This window comes from Terrapene carolina, unplaced genomic scaffold, assembly GCF_002925995.2.
Source record: "Terrapene carolina triunguis isolate 2854851 unplaced genomic scaffold, T_m_triunguis-2.0 Scaffold96, whole genome shotgun sequence".
Lineage (NCBI taxonomy): Eukaryota > Metazoa > Chordata > Testudines > Emydidae > Terrapene > Terrapene triunguis.
Window position 1 is genome coordinate 56,118,422 of NW_020664447.1, and position 21,529 is coordinate 56,139,950.

Below are 21,529 nucleotides of genomic sequence, written 5' to 3' on the forward strand. Positions count from 1 at the left end.
ATGCAGAAATTACTGAATGAGGTACTTTGTTCTCCTACATAACACTGGCGAAAGTAATTATTACAATGGTCCCTTCTGCCCTTAAAAATCTAACGATCTACAGTCACCCAAGTTAGTAAATTAGAAAATCAAGTACTAATGTTAACCTCGCAAACTGCTACTGTCGGACACCATGGCTTTACTTGTTTATAGAAAATATCTGTATTCAACAACCCTTTTCTATTTTAAAAAGAAAATGGTATTGTTTTATACAATCATTTTTCCTTTTGTTTCTATAATCAACATTAAGGACCAGATTTCCCAGTGGGTATAAACTGGCATAGTTCCATTTAAGTCAAAAAGATTTACACTGCCTTAGGCTCTGGTCCTATATACCAAAAACAACTATTTAAAAAGCAGGCTCAAAATTGTATTTATCATATTAGAATAACTGATCCTACCCAACAGACACTTCTGCAGAAGGATTCCTTTGCTCCTCTTCCTTCAGCTTTTCCTGTTTCTCCTTCATCTTTTGTTCTTGCTCTTTTAATCTTTCTTCCTTCCTCTTACGTATCCTAGGGATAGGGGGAATATAAAAAAAAGCAATTAACATATAAAGAGAGTGCCTAATTTAATCTGGTTATGTCCCTTTCCTTTATAATAAGCACCACGGGATGAAAATGCTAATTTAACGGCAGGAACTCATCTTTGTACAATGTCTAGCACAACAGGGCCTCAATCCTGATTGAGGCCTTAAGAGGCTGGCAGAATACAAAAACACAGTAATTGTTACTTCTTCAGATCCAGCAGCTAAGTTTTTGACGTAAAGGAGTCCCACCTAGTTTTATCTGGGTTATGTTCACTTCTTACCTTGCTGCTGCTGCTTCTCTTTCTTTGCGATGTTGTTCTGCCTTTAACTCTCTGAATTCCTGTTTTGCCTGTCGTAATACATCAACAGAGTCCTCAATGAAATCTCGAGTGGAGACGAGAGTCAGAAGCTTCCCACAGAGGGCATGAAGAATCTTCATCTTTTCCCCTGATAAAATTCATGTTAATCGTTTATGCTTCATTATAAAAGGTGCAGAAGTACTCATTATATAGTGAGCTTCAGGCCAAAGGTAGCTTCTTACTGAAGAAATGTCATATCAAATCAAGCAGACATTGTCAGATGTGCAGGGTTAAGATGAAATGCTAATTTTTTTGTTGACAATTGTGCCATGAGGTAACTAACCAGCCCAGTTTACTATATAACCTATAGTTATGATTATTTTACTACTGTAGTCTACTCATCTATAAACTAAGAACTGTGATCACTGCACAAATGAATTTCCAGTGTGAATTTTTCATCTACATGTTATCCTAGGAAAGTATTACATAGGCATTTTTAGCAGTACAAAAATGTAGGAAGTATTTTAGTTTTTGGAAGAAAGAAAGACATCTGCTAAGATTTATATTGTTTGAAATTCACACTGGGAAACACTGATAATATGAAAGAAAAAAAATCTCAAAAACATAGAAGCTACCACTACCATACCTTAAATTAAATTCTCATTTGAAACATTTGTGACACCTGGGAAATGATTTATTAATCAGGATGCAATTTAAGTCTTAAATATTATGTATCTTGTACCAGACAAAAGGAAATAGCAATTTAAAAGATAAATAAAATAAATCTGCAAGTGTGAGGATACCAGCTTAAAGCTAGTATGTGCAGTGACATAACTTCCAAACGAACATTATTCATTCACCTTGTGACCAAAAGCATATGTGACAATATCTGGCAAGAACATTACCCAGACAGGACATTTTCTCCCAGGAGAAAGTCACAGATTACACCAATGACAAAACACTAATCTGAAGGTAGTAAACATGCACTACACGTGGTGGTGGCTCTAAACAAACAGGGACATCTTATGAGTTAGGTGATCTGTAAAACAGAATTATTGTTTTTAATCTTTTTTTCATGTGTAATTGAGTTTGTAGCACAACAGATGGCATATTTTTGCAGATATCCTAACTCTTATTTTAGGTTCTGCTGTATCTATCTTAAAATATAGATATTCTGTTTTACTAATTTGAATTGGATCCAACCATTAAACCTGGGGATTGGGGGGTGGGGGGTGGAAAGAGAAATTCTGGCTCATGCTTTCAAAGGGAACCTTGTCTCTGTCCTCTCAGGGACACATACAAACTGCATAGAGGCTTGTCTTGTTGCTGGGTATAGGCACAGAAAGGGCTGTGGCCATTATGCCTATGAACCATCTCAGAAAGTATGTTGTGGGCACAAAACAGACAGGGCAACCTAAAAATAGCAGGTTATATCACAGTGATTGACTCAGTTTTCTAGTTTCACTCTGTGGATCAATGAAAAGAATTCATTGGATGAGCTCACTCTTGGAATGTCTACACAACAAGCCATGTGGGTTCAGGACCTACTGACATTCTATCTTTCAGGCAGAAATGTATAGATTTAATGTACATCGAGACAAGTTCAAGATACTATATAGCCATCTTTATGCATTCACTTAGCTTGAAATCTGGAAAATGCCATTTTCCAAAGGATCAAAGGTTCTCCTGGCTATCGAATCTGAAGATAGTCCATTTGAAGGACTCTAGTTATTCAGTAACTGTATTCTTTTTATTTCTTTCCTCCACAAAGCCATGCCCTTGAGACAGTCTCTCAAAGAATGCCATATGTTACGGAAGATGGGAGCAACTGGTTTTGAAACACATAAAAGCTGACCCAGCCAAAAACACGTACATTTGCATCCAAGTAAGAGCACTAATGCACACAGGATGTGTGAAACAAGAGGCAACTGACATTGTACAAAACAGAAATTTCTTGAAATAGACACTTCTATTAGTGTCAACATAACTGCCAACTGAGAAATGCAGTAGAGAAGACAAAGCTCCAATTTATTTCAGTGGAAAACAAGAAGTTCTGAGACTTCATCATGTGCCCTATTACTTAAGTGGGAATTTCTGAGTTCCTTATTCATATAAATCACCAGTGTTAAAAAATCATGAACAGAGTGAAGCTTCCTCCAGAGTGCAATAAGCAGGAAAAAGGGAATCTATGTGTCCAATATCTTGAGGCATTTTAGAAACAAAAGTAGCTTTAAAAATTGCTTATGGCCAATTAAGTTTGCATACTTAGTAGTATAGCCGTTGTAAGTAAAAATATTCACAGGAGCACACGGCACTTGAGATAATTTCTGGACTGACAACCCTGGAGGTGGAGGTCCTCTACTTAACTACAGAATAGGCAGCAACAGCATAAGCTGCCCAGCCACTGCCCCACCTGAACTCTGACCTGAATGGAATGCCTCTAGGAATGAAAGGGTAATTTTATTTCCACACCCATGCAATCCTTGACCTCTCAGTGAGACCATCTATAAGGGTTCCAATTAGGGTGATAGTTTTTTGACATGGATACCTGTCTCCCCAAGAACTGAAGTGAGTGCCAATTTGTTTTACACAGGACAAATGGTTGTTAAATAACTTTTGGGTCACTGGGTTACATTTGAAATTGGTCACCTAGAGAATGGCTTTGAATCATCTTAAACATGACATTCATTTTGTTTTATTACCTGGTGACAAGTCATACACTGAAGTACTTGAGAGTTTCTTCAACAGACCAGGATTACTCAATCTCAGCTCCATGCAAGCATCATCTGTAGCATCAAAACCTCCTCGTTTTTGGTAACGATACTTTGCATTTGCTGATGTTACATCAGCGCCTGATGCTAAGATGTGAAGTCTGAGAATCTCAGAAAGAGTGCAGCTGTCGAGATCCAAATTTTTCAAATTGCAGCCTATAGTTAATAACAGTGAGAAGTTATTTTGCATTGAGACCAACAATATATACCAAGCAATGTAAAATGTGCTTTTTAAAAAATACAGAGCAAGATAAAACACATAAATTAAACAAAAAATGAAACCCACACATACCCTGATGTAACTGGGGCCATGCAGCTGCCAAAGTTGCAACTGCAAACAGTGCAGATTTTGTGGGGTCTGCATCTTCATCCAAAGCCTCTGTTAAATCTTTAAGGAAATAAACACTTTATTCTAGTGCAAATTAAAACTTGGATTTTTGGGGGAAGAAAGAAAAGGCCTTTTAAAATAGTGCAAAGACAAAGAAAATGGCGTGACATTCACAGAAACTTCAACGTATTCAAGACTTAGGCTATGTCTACACTACCGCTGTAAGTCGACCTAAGTTACGCAACTCCAGCTATGTGAATAGCATAGCTAGAGTTGATGTAGCTTAGGTCAACTTACCTTACTGTTCTCGTTCCAGGTGGAATACTGGGGTCGACCAGAGAACGCTCTGCCGTTGATTTAGCGGGTCTTCACTAGACCTGCTAAATTGACCCCCGGTTCATCGATCACTGGAGCATCAATCTGGCAGTAGTGTAGACAGCCTCAGTTCAACAAACAAGTTAAAATATATGCTGCCTAATGTCCACCTAAGCAGTATGTACACCAAGGACATGCAACATTCACTAAAAGCCGTTCTCACAATGCACAAGCGACTAAAGTTGCTAAAGCACTGACATGGAGCAAACATGCACACTGGAGACAGAGGAAAGGGAATGGAAAACCAGGGAATACACGTGAAAGAGAAAAATGTACAATCAAACTCCATCCTATCCTGCACATTCCAGCAATTTAATCATTATTTCCTTATTACCATTTTGGTTTTCTTAAATGAAGAACTATCCAAAAAAAAATTTAACACTTCAGATGCTAGCATCCATCACCTTTTTTTTTTTAATCTGACTTTTATATAGAAGTTTACACATTCCACACAAATATGATCAGAGTGGTAATCCAATAAAAGCAAGCCAGATGTTAACAAACACTACACAGCAGCAGCAAAAGCAGCTCATCCATGGGGAGGCAAACTGAATTCCTCTTCTTAAACAAAGTTTCCTTGGCACTTACAGGTAAATTCTCCAGAGGGTTGACAGAGTTGGGTCCGCCTTGCACACTAGTTCAACAATTTTACCCTATTCAGATCCAAGTCATTATGAAGTGTTACGGTCACCAAGTTAACAGGCAAAGGAGCTATAGGTCCAAACTGAACAAGACTGCGTAAATAGTGGGTATACAACTATTAAATAATAACATTCTTGCATCACGATTAATGCTGTCTGAAAGCTTTTACCCGGATATTACAAAGTGGACATCTATCACTTTTCCACATCTCTTACATAAAACTCCAATTCTGAAAAAAAACACTTTTCTTGGCTGTTTGCTCTTGAAGTGTTGCCTGCTTTTCAAATCTACCATGTTTTAGAAAGTGGAACAAACTGCTCACTGCTACAAACCTGCTTGGCTAGTGTGACAGAGGAGAAGCTGTACAAGAATTTCTAATTCTTTTATGAAAGAGATAAGTTGTCTGAACAAGAGCAGCAAGAAATTAAAGTCCAGAGGTTCCAAATGAAAGTAGTAGTAAAAAGTAATACTATCTGCAGTCCCACAAGGGATGGCCAATTAGAAGTAAAATGGTGTTTTTTCAATAGCCAGCCCTACAAACTCTAACTGCAATCTGAAAGTCAAGTTGGATTATTTCTATTTCACACATCACCAACAATAATTTAGTTAACTATTCTGCTAATGTAGGAGACAACAAAATCCAGCTCATTTGCTCTTAGCTGTGTTGGCTCTGCATTGCTACCAGGAGTTAAAAATGTAGTTTATTCAGTAAAATAAGCAGTTAGTTTTATTAAAACAGCATCTAAATGTTCTAGATGCTGCACAGACACCTAGGAGACCAGCCCTGAGACTCTAAATACACACAGAGAGCAGGCTCTGTTACTTAAGAAGATGCCATTTTTAATATATAGTCAGCTTGCAGATGAGGACCACGTTTTAAGGACTAAACTGTGACTGACAGTTGCACAGGTGTGCAAGGGTTGTAAGACTCACAGAGTCTTCCTGTCTGTCTTACGTCTGTCACTTAGGGGCCAGGCACACTCACAGTCATTGTTCTCACCTGAGCGCAAGAACTAAGTAGAGCAAGTGCCTATAGCCAACTCTGGGGAAGCAGGGCCATGGCTTCCCGTCCCCACTAGTCAGCAAGCTTGGCAGGCCAAAGGGGTAAACATACTGAACCCTGCTTCATGAGCAGGGCAATAGCTGCTCTCCCCGTCTACACTAAGAAGCTCTGGGGAGGCACAGTGCCTTCTGGGGCAGTGCTCCTCTGGAACCTCTCATTTCAGTAGCTAGTGCCGTTATAGGTGATTTCCTGATCCAGGTATCTTCTATAAACACACACCCCCGGAAGCTAACAAACCAGAGGGATTTCTCTGTTAGAATGAGGTGTTACAGCATAATAGATGCTTCAGTTTATTATTTTAAAATTGTACACCAAGTACTGATTTGTGGGTTTTGTCAATAAAAGACAACAAAAAGGACCAAAGAAGATACAGGGAGGTTTTCCTACCTGTAATATAGGTTTCTGTGATTTGGCATTTGACATTCTGTTACAGCAGAAGGAATCTTATTGGCACATGTGCCAACTCCGTGGGTGCTCTGGGGCTGGAGCACCCACGGGGGGGGGGGGGGGGGGGGGGGGGAAGGCCCCCCAACGGGGGCCCTCCCCCCCCTCAGGGGGGAAGCGGGGCGGGGGGGGGGCTGGGGGGGGGGACCACCGCCTGGCAGTTTAAAAACTCAGTGCCTATGCTTATTGGTCCAGTCCACCAAAAGTTTAAGAGCAAAACTGTTTCTAATCCAGAAAAAAAAAAAAAACCCCACACACAACAAATCAAAAAGTCCTAAAAATTAAAAGCAATGATTTCCACTGACAAAGTCACAGCCATCCAAAAGTGCTTTGTCAAAATGTAAGCCCTAAAATTTCACCCTATTTTAAAACTGTGGGTTTTGTTTTTTGCCTTTATGAGGGGTAGGGGGAGGGAGAAAGAGTAATACCACAGGTAGGTCAACATCCAGTAATAAAACACATCAACAGTTGAAAGGAAATGTGTCAAGTTTGTAATTACTGTGACCGGAATTATTCCCTGATTGTAAATACCGTATATACTCGTTCATAAGCCGAATTTTTGTAGTAAAAAAAAAGGAAGCACCAGAGAAGGGGGTCGGCTTATGAATGGGTATTCAGAAGGAGAGGTGGGACACAGCCCCTCCTCCCAACAGAGGGAGCCAGGAGAGGCAGCACAGCCAGCAGAGACAGAAGGGAAGAGGCGGGGCCAGAGTCTCTCCGCTTCTGGCCACGCCGCTCTCCCCCAGCCTCCGAAGCAGCTGCAGCTCCGGGCCTGGGAGGCTGCAGGCGTGCCGCTCGGCCCCACCCCCCAGAGCAGGCTGTGGCTGCGCCGCCCGGCTCACCGGAAAACGCTGTGGCTGTGCCTGCCAGCCCAGCCCGCTGGAACATGCTGCGGCCGCGCTGCCTGGTCTGGCCCGCCGGCAGGCAGCGGCCACATTGCCCAGCCTGCTGGAGCAGCTCCAGCAAGGTCAGAGACATCCTCCCCTGGCCCTCCCCAGATAAGGTGGGAAGGGATGGGATGGGGAGAGTGTGGGGGTCCCAGGCTAGGGGTGTGGTCACGTGGGGTGTGGTCAAAGGGGTTACTCCCCTGACTCCCAGCTTCTCTCTCCCCCCCACCCCCAAAAAAAATTTCCCCACCAGTTGCTGTCCCGGCCCATCAGGGTAAGCAGCTGGCATGCCAGGACACTTTGTTTACTTAGGTTTATGTCCATGCCTGCAGACACTCGAGGTAAACAAACCATCTCCGCCCACCAGTGGCTTATCCTGATGGCCCGGGAGCCAAAGTTTGCTGACCCCTGAATTATGGGGTCGGCTTATGAACGGGTTATAAAAAATTTCCATTTTTACTTATCCATCTTGGGGCGGGGGGGGGGAGGAAGAGTCAGCTTATAAACGAACTGGCTTATGATAGAGTATATACGGTATGCTTTCTCTGCTAAGAACTCTACTTAGAGACTAGAAATTATTTTCTTTCAAGACAGCTTTAAATTTTCTTCATTTGCTCCCCATTTTAAAAATAATTGGGATATGGTCATAACAGAACACTATCAAATATTAAAGGAATACGGTCAGTTTATGTCCAATTCTACTTCTTTCCAATCCCCATCAAAACATAGAGGTTTAAATTAACACTGTGGTAGAAAGAAAGATTAAAGCAGTCTGATTAGATTTTAACACTCATGCCTGACCAGATTCTGCAAGCCCTCCCTGTGACTTCAGGGAGTGTTCTGTGGGCAGAGAGCATTCCAGGAACAGGCTCATAGTGTTCCAAACCCAGACACTACAGCATTGTTCCAGTGGACGAAAACTCAAAACTGAAACTATTAGAGATAAAGACCTGTATATAGGACTCGTTGACAGCTTAAAATAAGAACTCCCTTTTGATGTTAGCAGTTACAAGATAAATTTTCAATGGACACTGCATGCCCTCTCGAAAGATTGCTGCTCCAATCTAAGAGTTGAGCCCAGAGGCAAAAGTAGCTAAATCAATCTATGAAGTGACCTCCTTCTTGGTGGCCACCTGATATCCAGGAGTGTGCATGCATAGTTAGTCCTTCCTTTCAAAAGAAAGTGAGTACTGAATTTCCAGTTAGAGAATATTATTTGGCTCTCTAATTTTTTTTTTGGGGGGGAGGGGGGGGGGGGGGGAGAAGAGAGAGAGAGAGAGAGAAAAATCAGGCATGAGTCAAGGACAACTTGCAACTACAGATGAAGGCTAGCGTGATGGCTCAGGAGCATGTCTATTCTCCCGACCTGCAGGAGAAATATCTAGCATTGCTGAAGGAGCGAGAAAAGAAGGGGACAGAGGGAAACATTGAAGTTTTCAAAACATATGCAAACTGCTAAATGTCTAGTGTGCTTTGCTGGATTTAACAATGTGAAAAGCTTGCTTTTTTAAGGAACTTTTTTCTCCCCTCTTCTCCCCCTCCCCTATTTGTAGCTATACCTGCATTAAAAAAAAAACAAAAAAAACCCTACATAATAAAATAAAGAATGCTAATATAACAAAGTATATGCAGTTTAGTTTTAAAGTTAATTACATTGGAATTTCAGTTTTTAATAGTAAAGTTAAGGTCTAACCTTTGGTCTCAGCATCAGCTATTTGATCTTTGGCCACTTCCTCTTCCTCTTCCGCCATTGCCTGGAAAATGGCAGTCAGGAAGAAAAAGAGCAATTCACATAGTGGGCCTTCACTATCATTTCCTGCAAGAGCTTCTTCTAACACTTCTGTGAATAAAATTTAAGAGGTGTCACTTTTGTCACAGTGCTGTAAGAGCAAATATGAAGTGAAGAATAAAACTCTTCCCCATAGGTAATAGTCAAGTAGGTGTACAACAAATTAATGTGTTAGAGGAAAATATTTTTAGGGGTTGCTGGAAAAAGGAAGTGTTGACAAACAATGCCCATTTGTTAACACATTAATATAAAAGTGTAAGTCTAAGAAATTCAAAAAAATATTTGTAAAACAGCAATCTAAACCCTACTATATTAGAAGTCATGTAAATTTCAGAATTCTCACCACAAGCTGATTGAGAAAAACTAAACTGGAGAGTAGTAGAAGTATCTAATAAGAGTTCATTTTAATGTAAACAAATTCTGAAACTTTCATAAATGCACACATGAGACATATGGGAGTAAATTAAAGCACACCATCAAATAACTTGCCTAGAGTAAGTCCTTCTGGAAACTCATCTTGAAGATCAAAAAGTTCCCCAAATGCATGAAGGAATTCTAAGACCATCAGAGCATCACCAAAGATCTCAGGTGGCAGTCTCGTCTTCACTGGAGTTGGAACTGGAAGTTCCTGCAACACAAAGGAAACAACCCAATACGTCATTGCGTTTCAGCAGAATACACAAGTACTTAACAGACAAAGTTTGTTACCATCAAGGTGAGTGGTATAAATTTGGCATCAGTAAGTCCTTTATACACTTTACAGAGCAATTGTTAACAATAATACTGCAAGATCCTGCAGTAGGATTGTTATTAAAGCCATAGTGCAATCAAACTTTCAATTGCATATAGCTCAAAGGTAAATCCTTAAATGCATAATTCAGCTAACCTAATGAATCTGAGTGTATTTTAGTCTCTTGTTCTAAACTAGGGTGTGGATCAGAGTTAGTTATTCCAAAAACTCCAACTGCCAGTTTCGCCCCTTCAAACCATTTCCTCCTCACAGGATTTTATAGGATCTCAATCTGCAGAATTGTCCATGCCAGCAAAATAAATAAAGAAAGAAAGAAAGAAAGAAAGAAAAAATGCTCTCTTAGAATACTCAGTAAGACGTACAAAAAATATGACAAGAATTCCAAATCAGGATGACCAGGGCCAGTCTAGTGAATTAGTATGTGCCTAGCATTTGTCATACAGTAGAACCTCAGAGTTACGAAACCTTGGGAATGGAGGTTATTCGTAACTCTGAACAAAACGTTATGATTGTTCTTTCAAAAGTTTACAACTGAAGATTGACTTAATACAGCTTTGAAATTTTACTACGCAGAAGAAAAATGCTGTCCGTCCCCCCCTTTTTAAGTAGTTTATGTTTAACAGTAATGTACTGTATTTGCTTTTTTTTGGGGGGGGGGAGGGGGGGTTCTCTGCTGCTGCCTGATGGTGTACTTCCAGTTCCGAATGAGGTGTGTGGTTGACTGGTCAATTCGTAACTCTGGTGTTTGTAACTCTGAGGTTCTACTGCAATTGGTTTGCCAATGAGGACATATGGCTGGAGGTGTTTTAGATTGGCTTGATCTTGACCACATAAAGAGAGGTATAACCAACCTTTCACAATGATCGCATTTGACTTTTGATTTATGGTTTTAAGTAGAGACATTTGCAAAAATTTGCAAGATTTGTTTCTAGGTAGGTGGTCAGAGTCAAAAATAAATAAAGAATGGCTCCTCTCCAGGATACTGGAAGTCCAGAAACAAAGATCAAAAGATTGATGGATGGTTATGTTCATGCTTAAAGTAGCTCATAATATTTCTGAATGAGGTTCAGATTCTTTGGGAAGGGTGGAATCTAAGGACAGGTACATAAAAGTCATTCACAGATGGATAAGAGATAGTCAGCATTTTAGCTGTTCTATGCCAAAGAAAATACACAGCAGCCAAGCAGAACTGGGACCCAACCTGTAAGCCTGAGTTCACAGGTATTTTAGATGCAGATCACTATCTTTTCTCTAAGGTAAGTCTTGATGTGGTAGAATGTGACTAGAGACACCACTGACGGATCTGTTAATCCATCTTTAACCATGACCTGGTCATCTTTTACCTCAGTTAAGCAACTCCTGTTCTCTTTCTCCCCACATCTCATTTTGCCTTTTCAAGTATATGCAAAACACTGCTGATAACGTCCTCTTGCTGATCTGATCACACCATTCTCCTCCTCTGGCTTCCTCCCTCCTTTCATATGCAGCTCAAAATTTTTCATTCTCACCTTCAGATCCCTGCACAACTCCATACCTTGGTTCATTCTCAGCTCTCATTTCCACTATACCTCTCTCCTTCTATTCTTATACACTTCATTCACATCCTTACTTAACACCCTTTTCTATCTTCCTCCCCTCACCTTTGTAGCCTCTTTCTTACTTTTGCCTGTATTTGGGACAATCTCCCTATTCCTGTGCTTCTGAGTATTCTCTTTTCATTCAGCCCTCCTGCCCCACATCAAGATTAAGCATTATAAAGAAAGTGCATGTAAAGATAAATTAATCACTCAGACTAAATCTTCTGGTGTGACGTGGCTTTCTATAGGATTTTAGGAAAATATGCTAATGAGTGTGAATATAATGGTCTCTTGTAAGGTATCATTACGAAGCTTGTAATCTACTGAGTGTGGTCATCCTATTTGTATGTATGTATCATTTTTGTATCTGAAACTAGAAATATGAAATATAACTCTGAGGGCCTATTGTAATTATGCAAAGTGTGGGCCATTAATGGTGGTTTGAAATCTTGATGGCTCCCATTAACCAGGACAATTGACTGTGGATGGCTCTGTTTGCTTGCAGGCCTTCCTGTGAGTCAGGCTGGGAGGAATGAAGGCTTGGGGTCTCACAGGACATGTGACCATGTCACCTGGTACTGAAATCCATCTTAAGCCTGGTGCTTTTCCATTTAGAAGGGGGGCGCGGGAGGGCAGAGAGACAAAAGATTCCCGCCTTGTGCCAAAGCTATATAAGGGGGTGGAACGGAACAGAACAAAGGAGGCTGAAGTCATGAGAAATCCCCTAGCTACCACCTGAGCTGGAACAAGGGCTGTACCAGGGGAAAGAATTGTGCCCAGACTAGGAAGGCGTCCAGTCTGTGATAGAAGCTTATTGAAACATCTCTGAGGGTGAGATTTCTTCTGTAATCACTTTCTTACTGTATTAGGCACAGACTTGCGTGTTTTATTTTGTTTGGTAATTTACTTTGTTCTAAGAACAGGAGTACTTGTGTCACCTTAGAGACTAACAAATTTATTTGAGCATAAGCTTTTGTAGGCTACAGCCCACTTCATCAGATGCATAGAATGGAACATATAGTAAGAAGATATATATACACATACAGAGAACATGAAAAGGTGGAAGTTGCCATACCAACTAAAAGAGGTTAAAAAAAAAAAAAAAAAAAAAAAAAAAAAAAAGGGGAAAAAAAAAAAAAAAAAAAGCTTTTGTAATGATAATCAAGATGGCCCATTTCAGACAGTTGACAAAAAGGTATAAGGATACTTAACATGGGGAAAATAGATTCAATTTGTGTAATGACCCAGCCACTCCCAGTCTTTATTCAAGCCCAAATTAATGGTATCTAGTTTGCATATTAATTCAAGTTCAGCAGTTTCTCAGCTGAGTCTGTTTTTGAAGCTTTTCTGTTGCAAAACTGCCACCTTTAAGTCTGTTACTGAGTGACCAGAAAGGCTGAAGTGTTCTCCTACTGGTTTTTGAATGTTATGATTCCTGATGTCAGATGTGTGTCCATTTATTCTTTTGCGTACTTGGAACCAGTTAAATCCTATTGTTTGTATTTAATAAAATCACTTTTTACTTATTAATTAACCCAGAGTATATATTAATGGGGGGGGGGAGAAAACAGCTGTGCATCTCTCTCTATCAGTGTTATAGAGGGCGAACAATTTATGAGTTTATCCTGTATAAGCTTTATATGGGGTAAAACGGATTTATTTGGGGTTTGGACCCCATTGAGAGCTGGGCATCTGAGTGTTAGAGACAGGAACGCTTCTTAAGCTGCTTTCAGTTAAGCCTGCAGCTGTTAGGGGACGTGGTTCAGACCTGGGCCTGTGTTCGTAGCTGGCAAGCGTGTCTGGTACAACCAGGCAGGGTTCTGGAGTCCCAAGCTGGCAGGGAAGGCAGGGGCAGAAGTAGTCTTGGCACACCAGGTGGCAGCCCCAAGGGGGTTTCTGTGATCCAACCCATCACATTCTGGTAATCTGATGTGCGGTGTATTTATGTTTGTACTCTCTTTAATTTACAATGTTAGTTCCTTGAGGTAGGAACTCTATTTTTTCCCCTCTAGGTTTCATACATCATCCAGTTTAGTAAGCACCAATAGTATGCAACGGATCACCACAAATATCTCAACCAAAAAGTTCTATAAGAGTGCTGCTCCTCCCTTTCACCTTCAAAAAGGAACGACAAAATAGAATGGGAGAAAAAAAACACAAAGGCGGCCTAACAGAAGTTGAATGGTTGGAATCAGGAGTCAAATAAGTTGTATTTCCTCCTGGAGTTTGGTGGAGAATGTTCTCTGTTGGAACCATGACCAAGAAACACATGATACAAAGAGGCAGAAGCAACTCAGGGTCAAATTTTAACGGAGCACTGCAACTCACATTAGCTGCATATGTGTTAATTCACTAAGGGTAATTTTAGAAGTGCCTCTCAGTGCTCTTCTGTAGTTAACAGTTGTTTAATGAAACCTTGTTACTGGACTGTTCACAACCCAATCTTATGAAAGCAAAGGGATCCTTCATTCCAAAGGCCTATAGTTAAATTAACACTTTTGAAAGGTGCATGAATTTAGTACGAGGATTGATTTCAGACTTAAGCAAATGTCTTATTTTCCCAAGCAGAGCAGTGCTCCAAACATCTCAATGGTTGAACAATCTCAGCAGATAGGATCCACTCAGTCACTCTGGCCGATCAACTCTATTAAGCAGTTGTTCATTTCAAACTGAAGAGAGTCATCATGCATAATCCAGAGACCCGTAATAAGTGGTAGGCAAGAAAACCACAACATCAAAAGCACTCATAAGATTAGATTTGTCCATTCCCAAAGTATCTTGAACACTGCAAGTGCACTTTAACATCTTAGCACCTTTCTTTGGTAAACTGTTAAAAATGGCAAAAACTCCTACCAAACTGTTGTACCCAGTCTGGACAAAATGGCCAGACAAGTTTCTCAAGATTCAATTTTCAGAAAAGCAGAAGTGGCTGGGAGAATTGTTCCAAAAGGTTAGCGCACTAGCCTTTTGCATCTGAAGACCTGATTCAAATCTTTAAGAAAAAAAAAAAAATAGTTCAGGCCTCCAATCCCATGTATTCATATTACAAAGTCAAACAGTTAGGCACAATTGATAGCTTCTGTTCAAGAAGCTCAGTATTTCAATAGACAAGCTGCTTCAGATCAGGACTGGGGTACATTAGCAGAGCTGCACAGAGAAATTTGCAAAGCACAAGCATGCACTATCCCAAAGCTACCCAGCACTTATACCTTAAGATCATCACATTCCATGTCTTCTCTAGGTTTACTCCACTGTTTTAGGTATTCCAGATACTTTCGTTTTTCTTCACGTAATTTCTCTCTTTCCTGAAATTGAAACCTTCAGAATTAGATATGAAACCAGTTGTATTTTATTACTATACTCTGCTACAGCAGAAAAACCTGTAATTCTATTTCAATGAAACGGAGCAAAATAATTACTTGGTAAAATGATACTCTAAAAGGTAACAATGATACTATTCAATAATGACTTGGATAATGGAGTAGAGAGTATGCTTATAAAATCTGTAGATGACACCAAACTGGGAGGGATTACAAGCACTTTGAAGGACAGGTTTAAAATTCATAATGACCTTGACAAATTGGAGAAGTGATCTGAATTCAACAAGATGAAATTCACTAAAGACAAGTGCAAATCACAACACTTAGGAAGGGGGAAAAGAAAAATCAAATGCAGAACTACAAAATGAGGAATAACTGGCTAGATAGTAGCATTGCTGAAGAGAATCAGGGCGGGGAGGGGTTATAGTGAATCACAAACTGAATACGAGTCAATGTGAGGCTGCTGTAAAAAAGGCTAATATAATTCTGGGGTGTATTAACAGGAGTGTTGTATGTAAGAACCGAGGTAATTGTCCTGCTCTACTCAGCACTGGTGAGGCCCCAGCTAGAGTACAGCATCCAATTCTGGGCACTACAATTTAGGAAGGATGGACAAATTGGAAAGAGTCCAGAGGAGAAAAACAAAAATGATAAAAGGTTTAGAAAGCCTGACCTACGAAGAAAGGTTGGAAAAAACAAAACAAAACAAAACCTGGGCATGTTTACTCTTGAGAAAAGACAACTAAGGGGTGACCTGATAACAGTCTTCCAATATGTTAAGGGCTATAATAAAAAGGACCACGATCAATTGTTCTCCATATCCATTGAATGTAAGACAAAAAGTAATGGGCTTAATCTGCAGCAAGGGAGATTTAGGTTAGATAGATATTAGGAAAAAAAAAATTCTATCTATAAGGGTAGTTAAGCTCTGGAATAAGCTTCTAAGGAAGGTTGTGGCGTCCACATCATTGGAAGCATTTAAAAATAAGTTGGACAAAACACTTGTCAGGGACGTTCTAGGAGGTTTACTGGTCCTGCCACAGTGCAGGAGGCTGGACTTGACTTCTTGAGGTCCCTTCCAGCCCTACATTGCTATGATTCTAAATATTTTTGGTAGAACAATAAAGACAGAACACAAGTATGTTTTCATTCTGTACGATAAAACTACTAAGTGTGCTGTGATATTAACAAATATTACTTTTCACAGTAAGCCCCAGAACCCATTAAGCCCTGGATGGGGGTGGGGTGGGAACCAAAGGGGGAGGCCACATTATTTTTGTTGTGGAGTCTGCCAAAAAATCCTACAAATATAAATTACAATGATTTGGATATGAATCTGTGCATATTTAATTGTTTTTCCCTAAAGTTAATTAAGTATTTTAGGAAAAAAGTGTCAGTGCGGCCATCAGTGAGAGCTGGTGGCTGCACTCTGAAGCCACCAAAAAAATTTGTTGTGAGAACCCCTGCTCTAGTCCATGATGATGCTACCCAGGTTGTTGGTTGAGAGCAGCCTTACAGGGCCTCTTGCCCAAATCAGGCTTGCAAAGTCCATCCACTCCCAAAACATACATTTGGAAAAGTGGCTAGCCACTACCCTGAGGTGGGCTCCCCTTGCTACTGAAGCTCACTGGTAGGCCCTAGCCATCTCTCCTCCTGGAGAAACTCCCCTCCTGCCCCGCTGTGAGCTTCACTTTTTTATGCCTCCCTTCTCTAGATGGAGCATGTTCTGCAGGTATGTGTAACTGGCACTGCCTGAGTGCACGAACGCTCATTAACCTTTCTATCCATGGGATGAGGGTGCATCCCATCATCAGACATACATATACTGCAATTTTATTACCTTTTCTTTTTCTATCTTGAGTCTCTCTTTCTCTTCTTTCTTCTTCATCCTTTCTTCTTCCACAATCTTCTTCAGCTCCTCTCTCTTTTTCTCCTTATCTTCTCTCTCTTTTTTCTTGGCTTCTATAGCATGTGCCTTCTCTCTCTTTAATTTAGCTTTTTCAAAAGCTGTGCAGAAAAAAAGGACATCAATCTAAATTTCACTTTTACAAAAAGTTAATTGATATAACTGCTTTAAATAGGTAGACTGATAACTATCAAGTTAAAAGATTTTAATTGTTATGATTAAATTGTTTCTATGCCAACCAGTAAGAATATCAGGCAGAAGCTCAAGTGTTTCAAACATCAGAATCCTAAGACTTGACATATATCTATCTCTGGCTTACAAGAATCCCATCACCTTAAAAACAGTACATCTTTTCTGCTGGTCCTAGCTGATAAAAATTTGGGTTGGGAGTAGAGCAAAAACACAAGGAGGACATATTAGGTTAAATGCTTTGATTACAGCAACACAAGTGATAATACATGACTGGGGAAAGAACGTGTGTTACGTTAAGGGGGTATTATAGTCAATGGAGTTATCACTTGAATTTGCTTAAGCACTAAGGACTGACTTAAAAGTGGAGGTTAAAGAACAAAATGACAGAAGTCATTACTTCTATAGCAAGCAGGGATTGAAAACTGAAAAATACCCTTTTAAAAAAGTCTCTAGTTTTTCCTATCAAATTTTGATCATCCACTAGCAGGTTTCTACATTTAGCTGGTTTTGTAGAGTACATATTGCCAGTTGGCTCTCATTTGAAAATCCAGAGCAATATTGCTTATGCCCTTATAGTCTTACCTGTATTGAAAAGACTGAACTTCCAATACAATTATTTTTCTGTTGCCATTTTCAGGCCATTAACAATCACTTACTGTCTCTTTATACCAAGCATTATAGATGTCAAAATTTCATCAGGTCAGCAATTACTACTTCCAAGTAAATTAGCTTATTATTGCTATTCACCCAAGAGTTCTGAAGGAACTCAAATGGGAAATTGCAGAACTACTAACTGTAGTCTGTAACCTCTCATTTAAATCAGCTTCTGTACCAGATGACTGGAGGATAGCTAATGTGACGCCAATTTTTTTAAAAGGTCTCCAGAGGTGATCCTGGCAATTACAGGCCTGTAAGCCTGACTTCAGTACCGGGCAAACTGGTTGAAACTATAATAAAGAACAATATTGTCAGACATATAGATGAACATAATTTGTTGAGGAAGAGTCAACGTGGTTTTAGTAAAGGGAAATCGTGCCTCACCAATCTACTAGAATTCTTTGAGGGAATCAATAAGCATGTGGACCACAGGGATCCAGTGGATATAATGTACTTAGATTTTCAGAAAGCCTTTGACAAGGTCGCTCACCAAAGGCTCTTACGCAAAGTAAGCTGCCACGGGATAAGAGGGAAGGTGCTCTCATGGATTTGTAAGTGGTTAAAAGATAGGAAACAAAGGGTAGGTATAAATGGTCAGTTTTCAGAATGGAGAAAGGTAAATAGTGGTGTCCCCCAGGGGTCTGTTCTGGGACCAGTCTTATTCAACATATTCATAAATGATCTGGAAAAGGGGGTAAACAGTGAAGTGGCAAAATTTGCAGATGATACAAAATTACTAAAGATAGTTAAGACCCAGGCAGACTGCAAAGAGCTACAAAAGGATCTCTCAAAACTGGGGGACTGGGCAACAAAATGGCAGATGAAATTTGATGCTGATAAATGCAAAGTAATGCACATTGGGAAGCATAATCCCAACTATACATATAAAATGATGGGGTCTAAATTAGCGGTTACCACTCAAGAAAGAGATCTTGGAGTCATTGTGGATAGTTCTCTGAAAACATCCACTCAATGTGCAGCGGCAGTCAAAAAAGCAAACAGAATGCTGGAAATAAGTAAGAAAAGGGATAGATAATAGGACAGAAAATATCATGTTGCCTCTATATAAATCCATGGTACACCCACATCTTCAATACTGTGTGCAGATGTGGTTGCCCCATCTCAAAAAAGATATACTGGAATTGGAAAAGCTTCAGAAAAGGACGACAAAAAATTAGGGGTATGGAACAGCTTCCGTATGAGGAGAGATTAATAAGACTGGGACTTTTCAGCTTGGAAAAGGGATGGCTAAGGGGAGATATGATTGAGGTCTATAAAATCATGACTGGTGTAGAGAAAGTAGATAAGGAAGTGTTGTTTACTAGTTCTCATAACACAAGAACTAGGGGTCACCAAATGAAAGTAATAGGCAGCAGGTTTAAAACAAACAAAAAGGAAGTATTTCTTCACACAATGCACAGTCAACCTGTGGAACTCCTTGCCAGAGGATGATGTGAAGGCCAAGACCATAACAGGGTTCAAAAAAGAACTAGATAAATTCATGGAGGTTAGGGCCATCAATGGCTATTAGCCAGGAATGGTGTCCCTAGCCTCTGTTTGCCAGAAGCTGGGAATGAGCAACAGGGGATGGATCACTTGATGATTACCTGTACTGTTCATTCCCTCTGGGGCACCTGGCACTGGCCACTGTCAGAAGACAGGATACTGGGCTAGATGGACCTTTGGTCTGACCCAGTAGGGCCATTCTTATGTTCTTAGGTTCTTTATATAAGGAATTTCCATTGTTATATGTTTCAGAATAAAATATTTTTTGTTTAATTTTTTTTTTTTAAATATAAAACGTCTCTTTGTGGAGGGGAACATACTCATTCAATTACTTGCTCTAATGTGTTAGTAATCCCAATATGAAAAGTTACAATACTTGTGAATAATCCGTTTTAAATCAGAGTTTGTAGGGCAGTGATTAGCAAAATGAACACACAAAACTAGTGTAATACACAAGTATGTACAAAATGTGCACATCTATTTTTTTGGGTTAAAAATCATGAGAGTGTAATGTCATTAGCTATTTTGAAGCCAAATCCCATATTTCAGTGGCCATGTTCTAGCCAGGCCCATAGAACCCAAAGGCTGACATATATACAATTTCCATGATAATACATGCCATGTCACTTATCAGAAGACCAACTTTTCCCAAATTCAGTTTGGAGCTAGAAGCTGTACCAGCCAAAAGGATTCTGGTTGCTCTGATTCAATGGGATGATGGAAGGATAGAGTTAAGCTATAACATTCTGAATAGCCTGATATAGGACCAAATTGTAGCCAAACCTGGAAATCAGCACAAGGAAGTAACTGGGCCTACCTAAGGTGCCCCTTTATTCCCTTGTGCCTTACTGCCACTTCCAGCATGCAGAAGTACCTGGCTCTGCAGAGCCTTCATGTCCACTCTCTTGCACAGGTGGGCCCTTACTCCTTAAGTCCTAATCTCCCTTCCAGACTTCTCAAAGGCAGTGCAACAACATTCTACCCCTTACCTAAGCACATCAGACAATCTTGCCCAAAGGGCAGAAATCTTTAACTATACTTACCCTTTCTGAGACAATAAAAGGATAAGAAATGGAAATTCCCCAAGGCACTGAACAGATGCCAACCCCCAACCCTGATTTTGAAAGAGAGTGAGTTTGACTGAAAAGGGACTGTAGGCTTTTAATGCCTTGTCTACACAAGAAAGTTGCACTGGTTTAATTTAAATAGTTTTAAAAACTGATGTAAAGGCTGTGTGGACACTAGTTTAAACTGGGCTTGTTTTGGTCTAGCTAAACCAATTCCTTCTCACCTTAAAACTAAACCAAATAAGCCTCTCAAACCGAAGGGGGGGGGGGGGGGGAAGTATCCATACAAAGTTAAGGTTTGCACTTATTTAACTAAAATACTTTGAAATCACACCTTAACAATTTCATCATTTAGACAAGCTCCAAGTCTCTGTGGAAGGACATGTCCAGATTTATTAAAGTGTCTGTTAGAAGCTTTTGGTAAGACTTCTTATAGATTTAGATAGGGGTTCGTGTTCATTTTTGGTTAAACTTCTGAAGTATTCTTTCATATAGTTTTTCCTTCTAATCAGAGATTGATCTCTCTCTCACTCTCTGTGTATATATCAATCAATCAATCAATCAGGCTTTACAAGTCCATGGTTTTGTACATACTGAGCCTATAGCACTCATATTAGACTTAATAAAAAAAATGTGTTTGGTAAATTTCCCTCACATTTTGTCTGCTACTTAACTTTACAGAAGAGAGCAGTATAATCTGACTGCCTGTGATGCCTCTATTATATTATAATAGTATTGTATCAGGGAGACAATCCCAAGCATTGAAACAAGTCATATTTAATGGCAGTGTAAGTTTTAAAATGAAAATTTTAATGAAAGCCGATACCCAAAATGCCATTATTACAGTCAGCTTTTGGGTCTGCAGGAACTGGCGTTAACAATTACAGGAGGGCTGAACTTACCCATGGCCTGCATTTCTTCTTTTTGTTTCTGGAGTCTTGCCCTTTCCTTTGCCACTTTACTTCTATTTCCTGGAGTATTTGGTTTACTAGCAATCTTGTCCTGGAAAAAGAACACAGCAGCTATGATGGGAAAATATATTGCAGTTCATCACATTCTTTCAAGAGCTGTATAAACAAAGAATAACTGTAGCTTTACTTCACACTGAAGCATACTGCTCCTCAGGCATTTGTCTAATAATGGGAAGACCAAGAAGATTCTCTGCAATGTAATAATTAATAAATTTAGAGTTCTAGGTTGTGCTAGAATCCTGTGTAATTAGGGAAACGTTATGTCGTTTTCATTGTGGTGGCAAGGGAAGTTTTAGTTTTAGTGTGCAAGACACCAACTGCACCCTACAGTAGACATACTGGAAAGCTAATTTTCTGCTACCTTCACTGATGGTAGAACCCTCTCACATGCATTTATCTGTACTCCTTTTTCCACC

At 39.9% G+C, this 21,529-nt stretch overlaps 1 protein-coding gene across 1 annotated transcript in view; it reads right to left on the reverse strand.

Annotated features, from left to right (window-relative positions):
* BAZ1A (bromodomain adjacent to zinc finger domain 1A) overlaps nucleotides 1-21,529 on the reverse strand; it is a 110,519-nt gene that overhangs the window by 39,727 nt on the left and 49,263 nt on the right. Inside the window, exons 7-15 of the mRNA XM_024196011.2 lie at nucleotides 21,045-21,144; nucleotides 16,655-16,821; nucleotides 14,704-14,799; nucleotides 9,656-9,794; nucleotides 9,071-9,217; nucleotides 3,931-4,026; nucleotides 3,570-3,794; nucleotides 850-1,015; nucleotides 441-554 (exon numbers count right to left, since the gene is read on the reverse strand). Of these exons, the coding sequence (XP_024051779.2) occupies nucleotides 441-554; nucleotides 850-1,015; nucleotides 3,570-3,794; nucleotides 3,931-4,026; nucleotides 9,071-9,217; nucleotides 9,656-9,794; nucleotides 14,704-14,799; nucleotides 16,655-16,821; nucleotides 21,045-21,144 (1,250 nt within the window). The remainder of the gene's footprint in view (nucleotides 1-440; nucleotides 555-849; nucleotides 1,016-3,569; nucleotides 3,795-3,930; nucleotides 4,027-9,070; nucleotides 9,218-9,655; nucleotides 9,795-14,703; nucleotides 14,800-16,654; nucleotides 16,822-21,044; nucleotides 21,145-21,529) is intronic.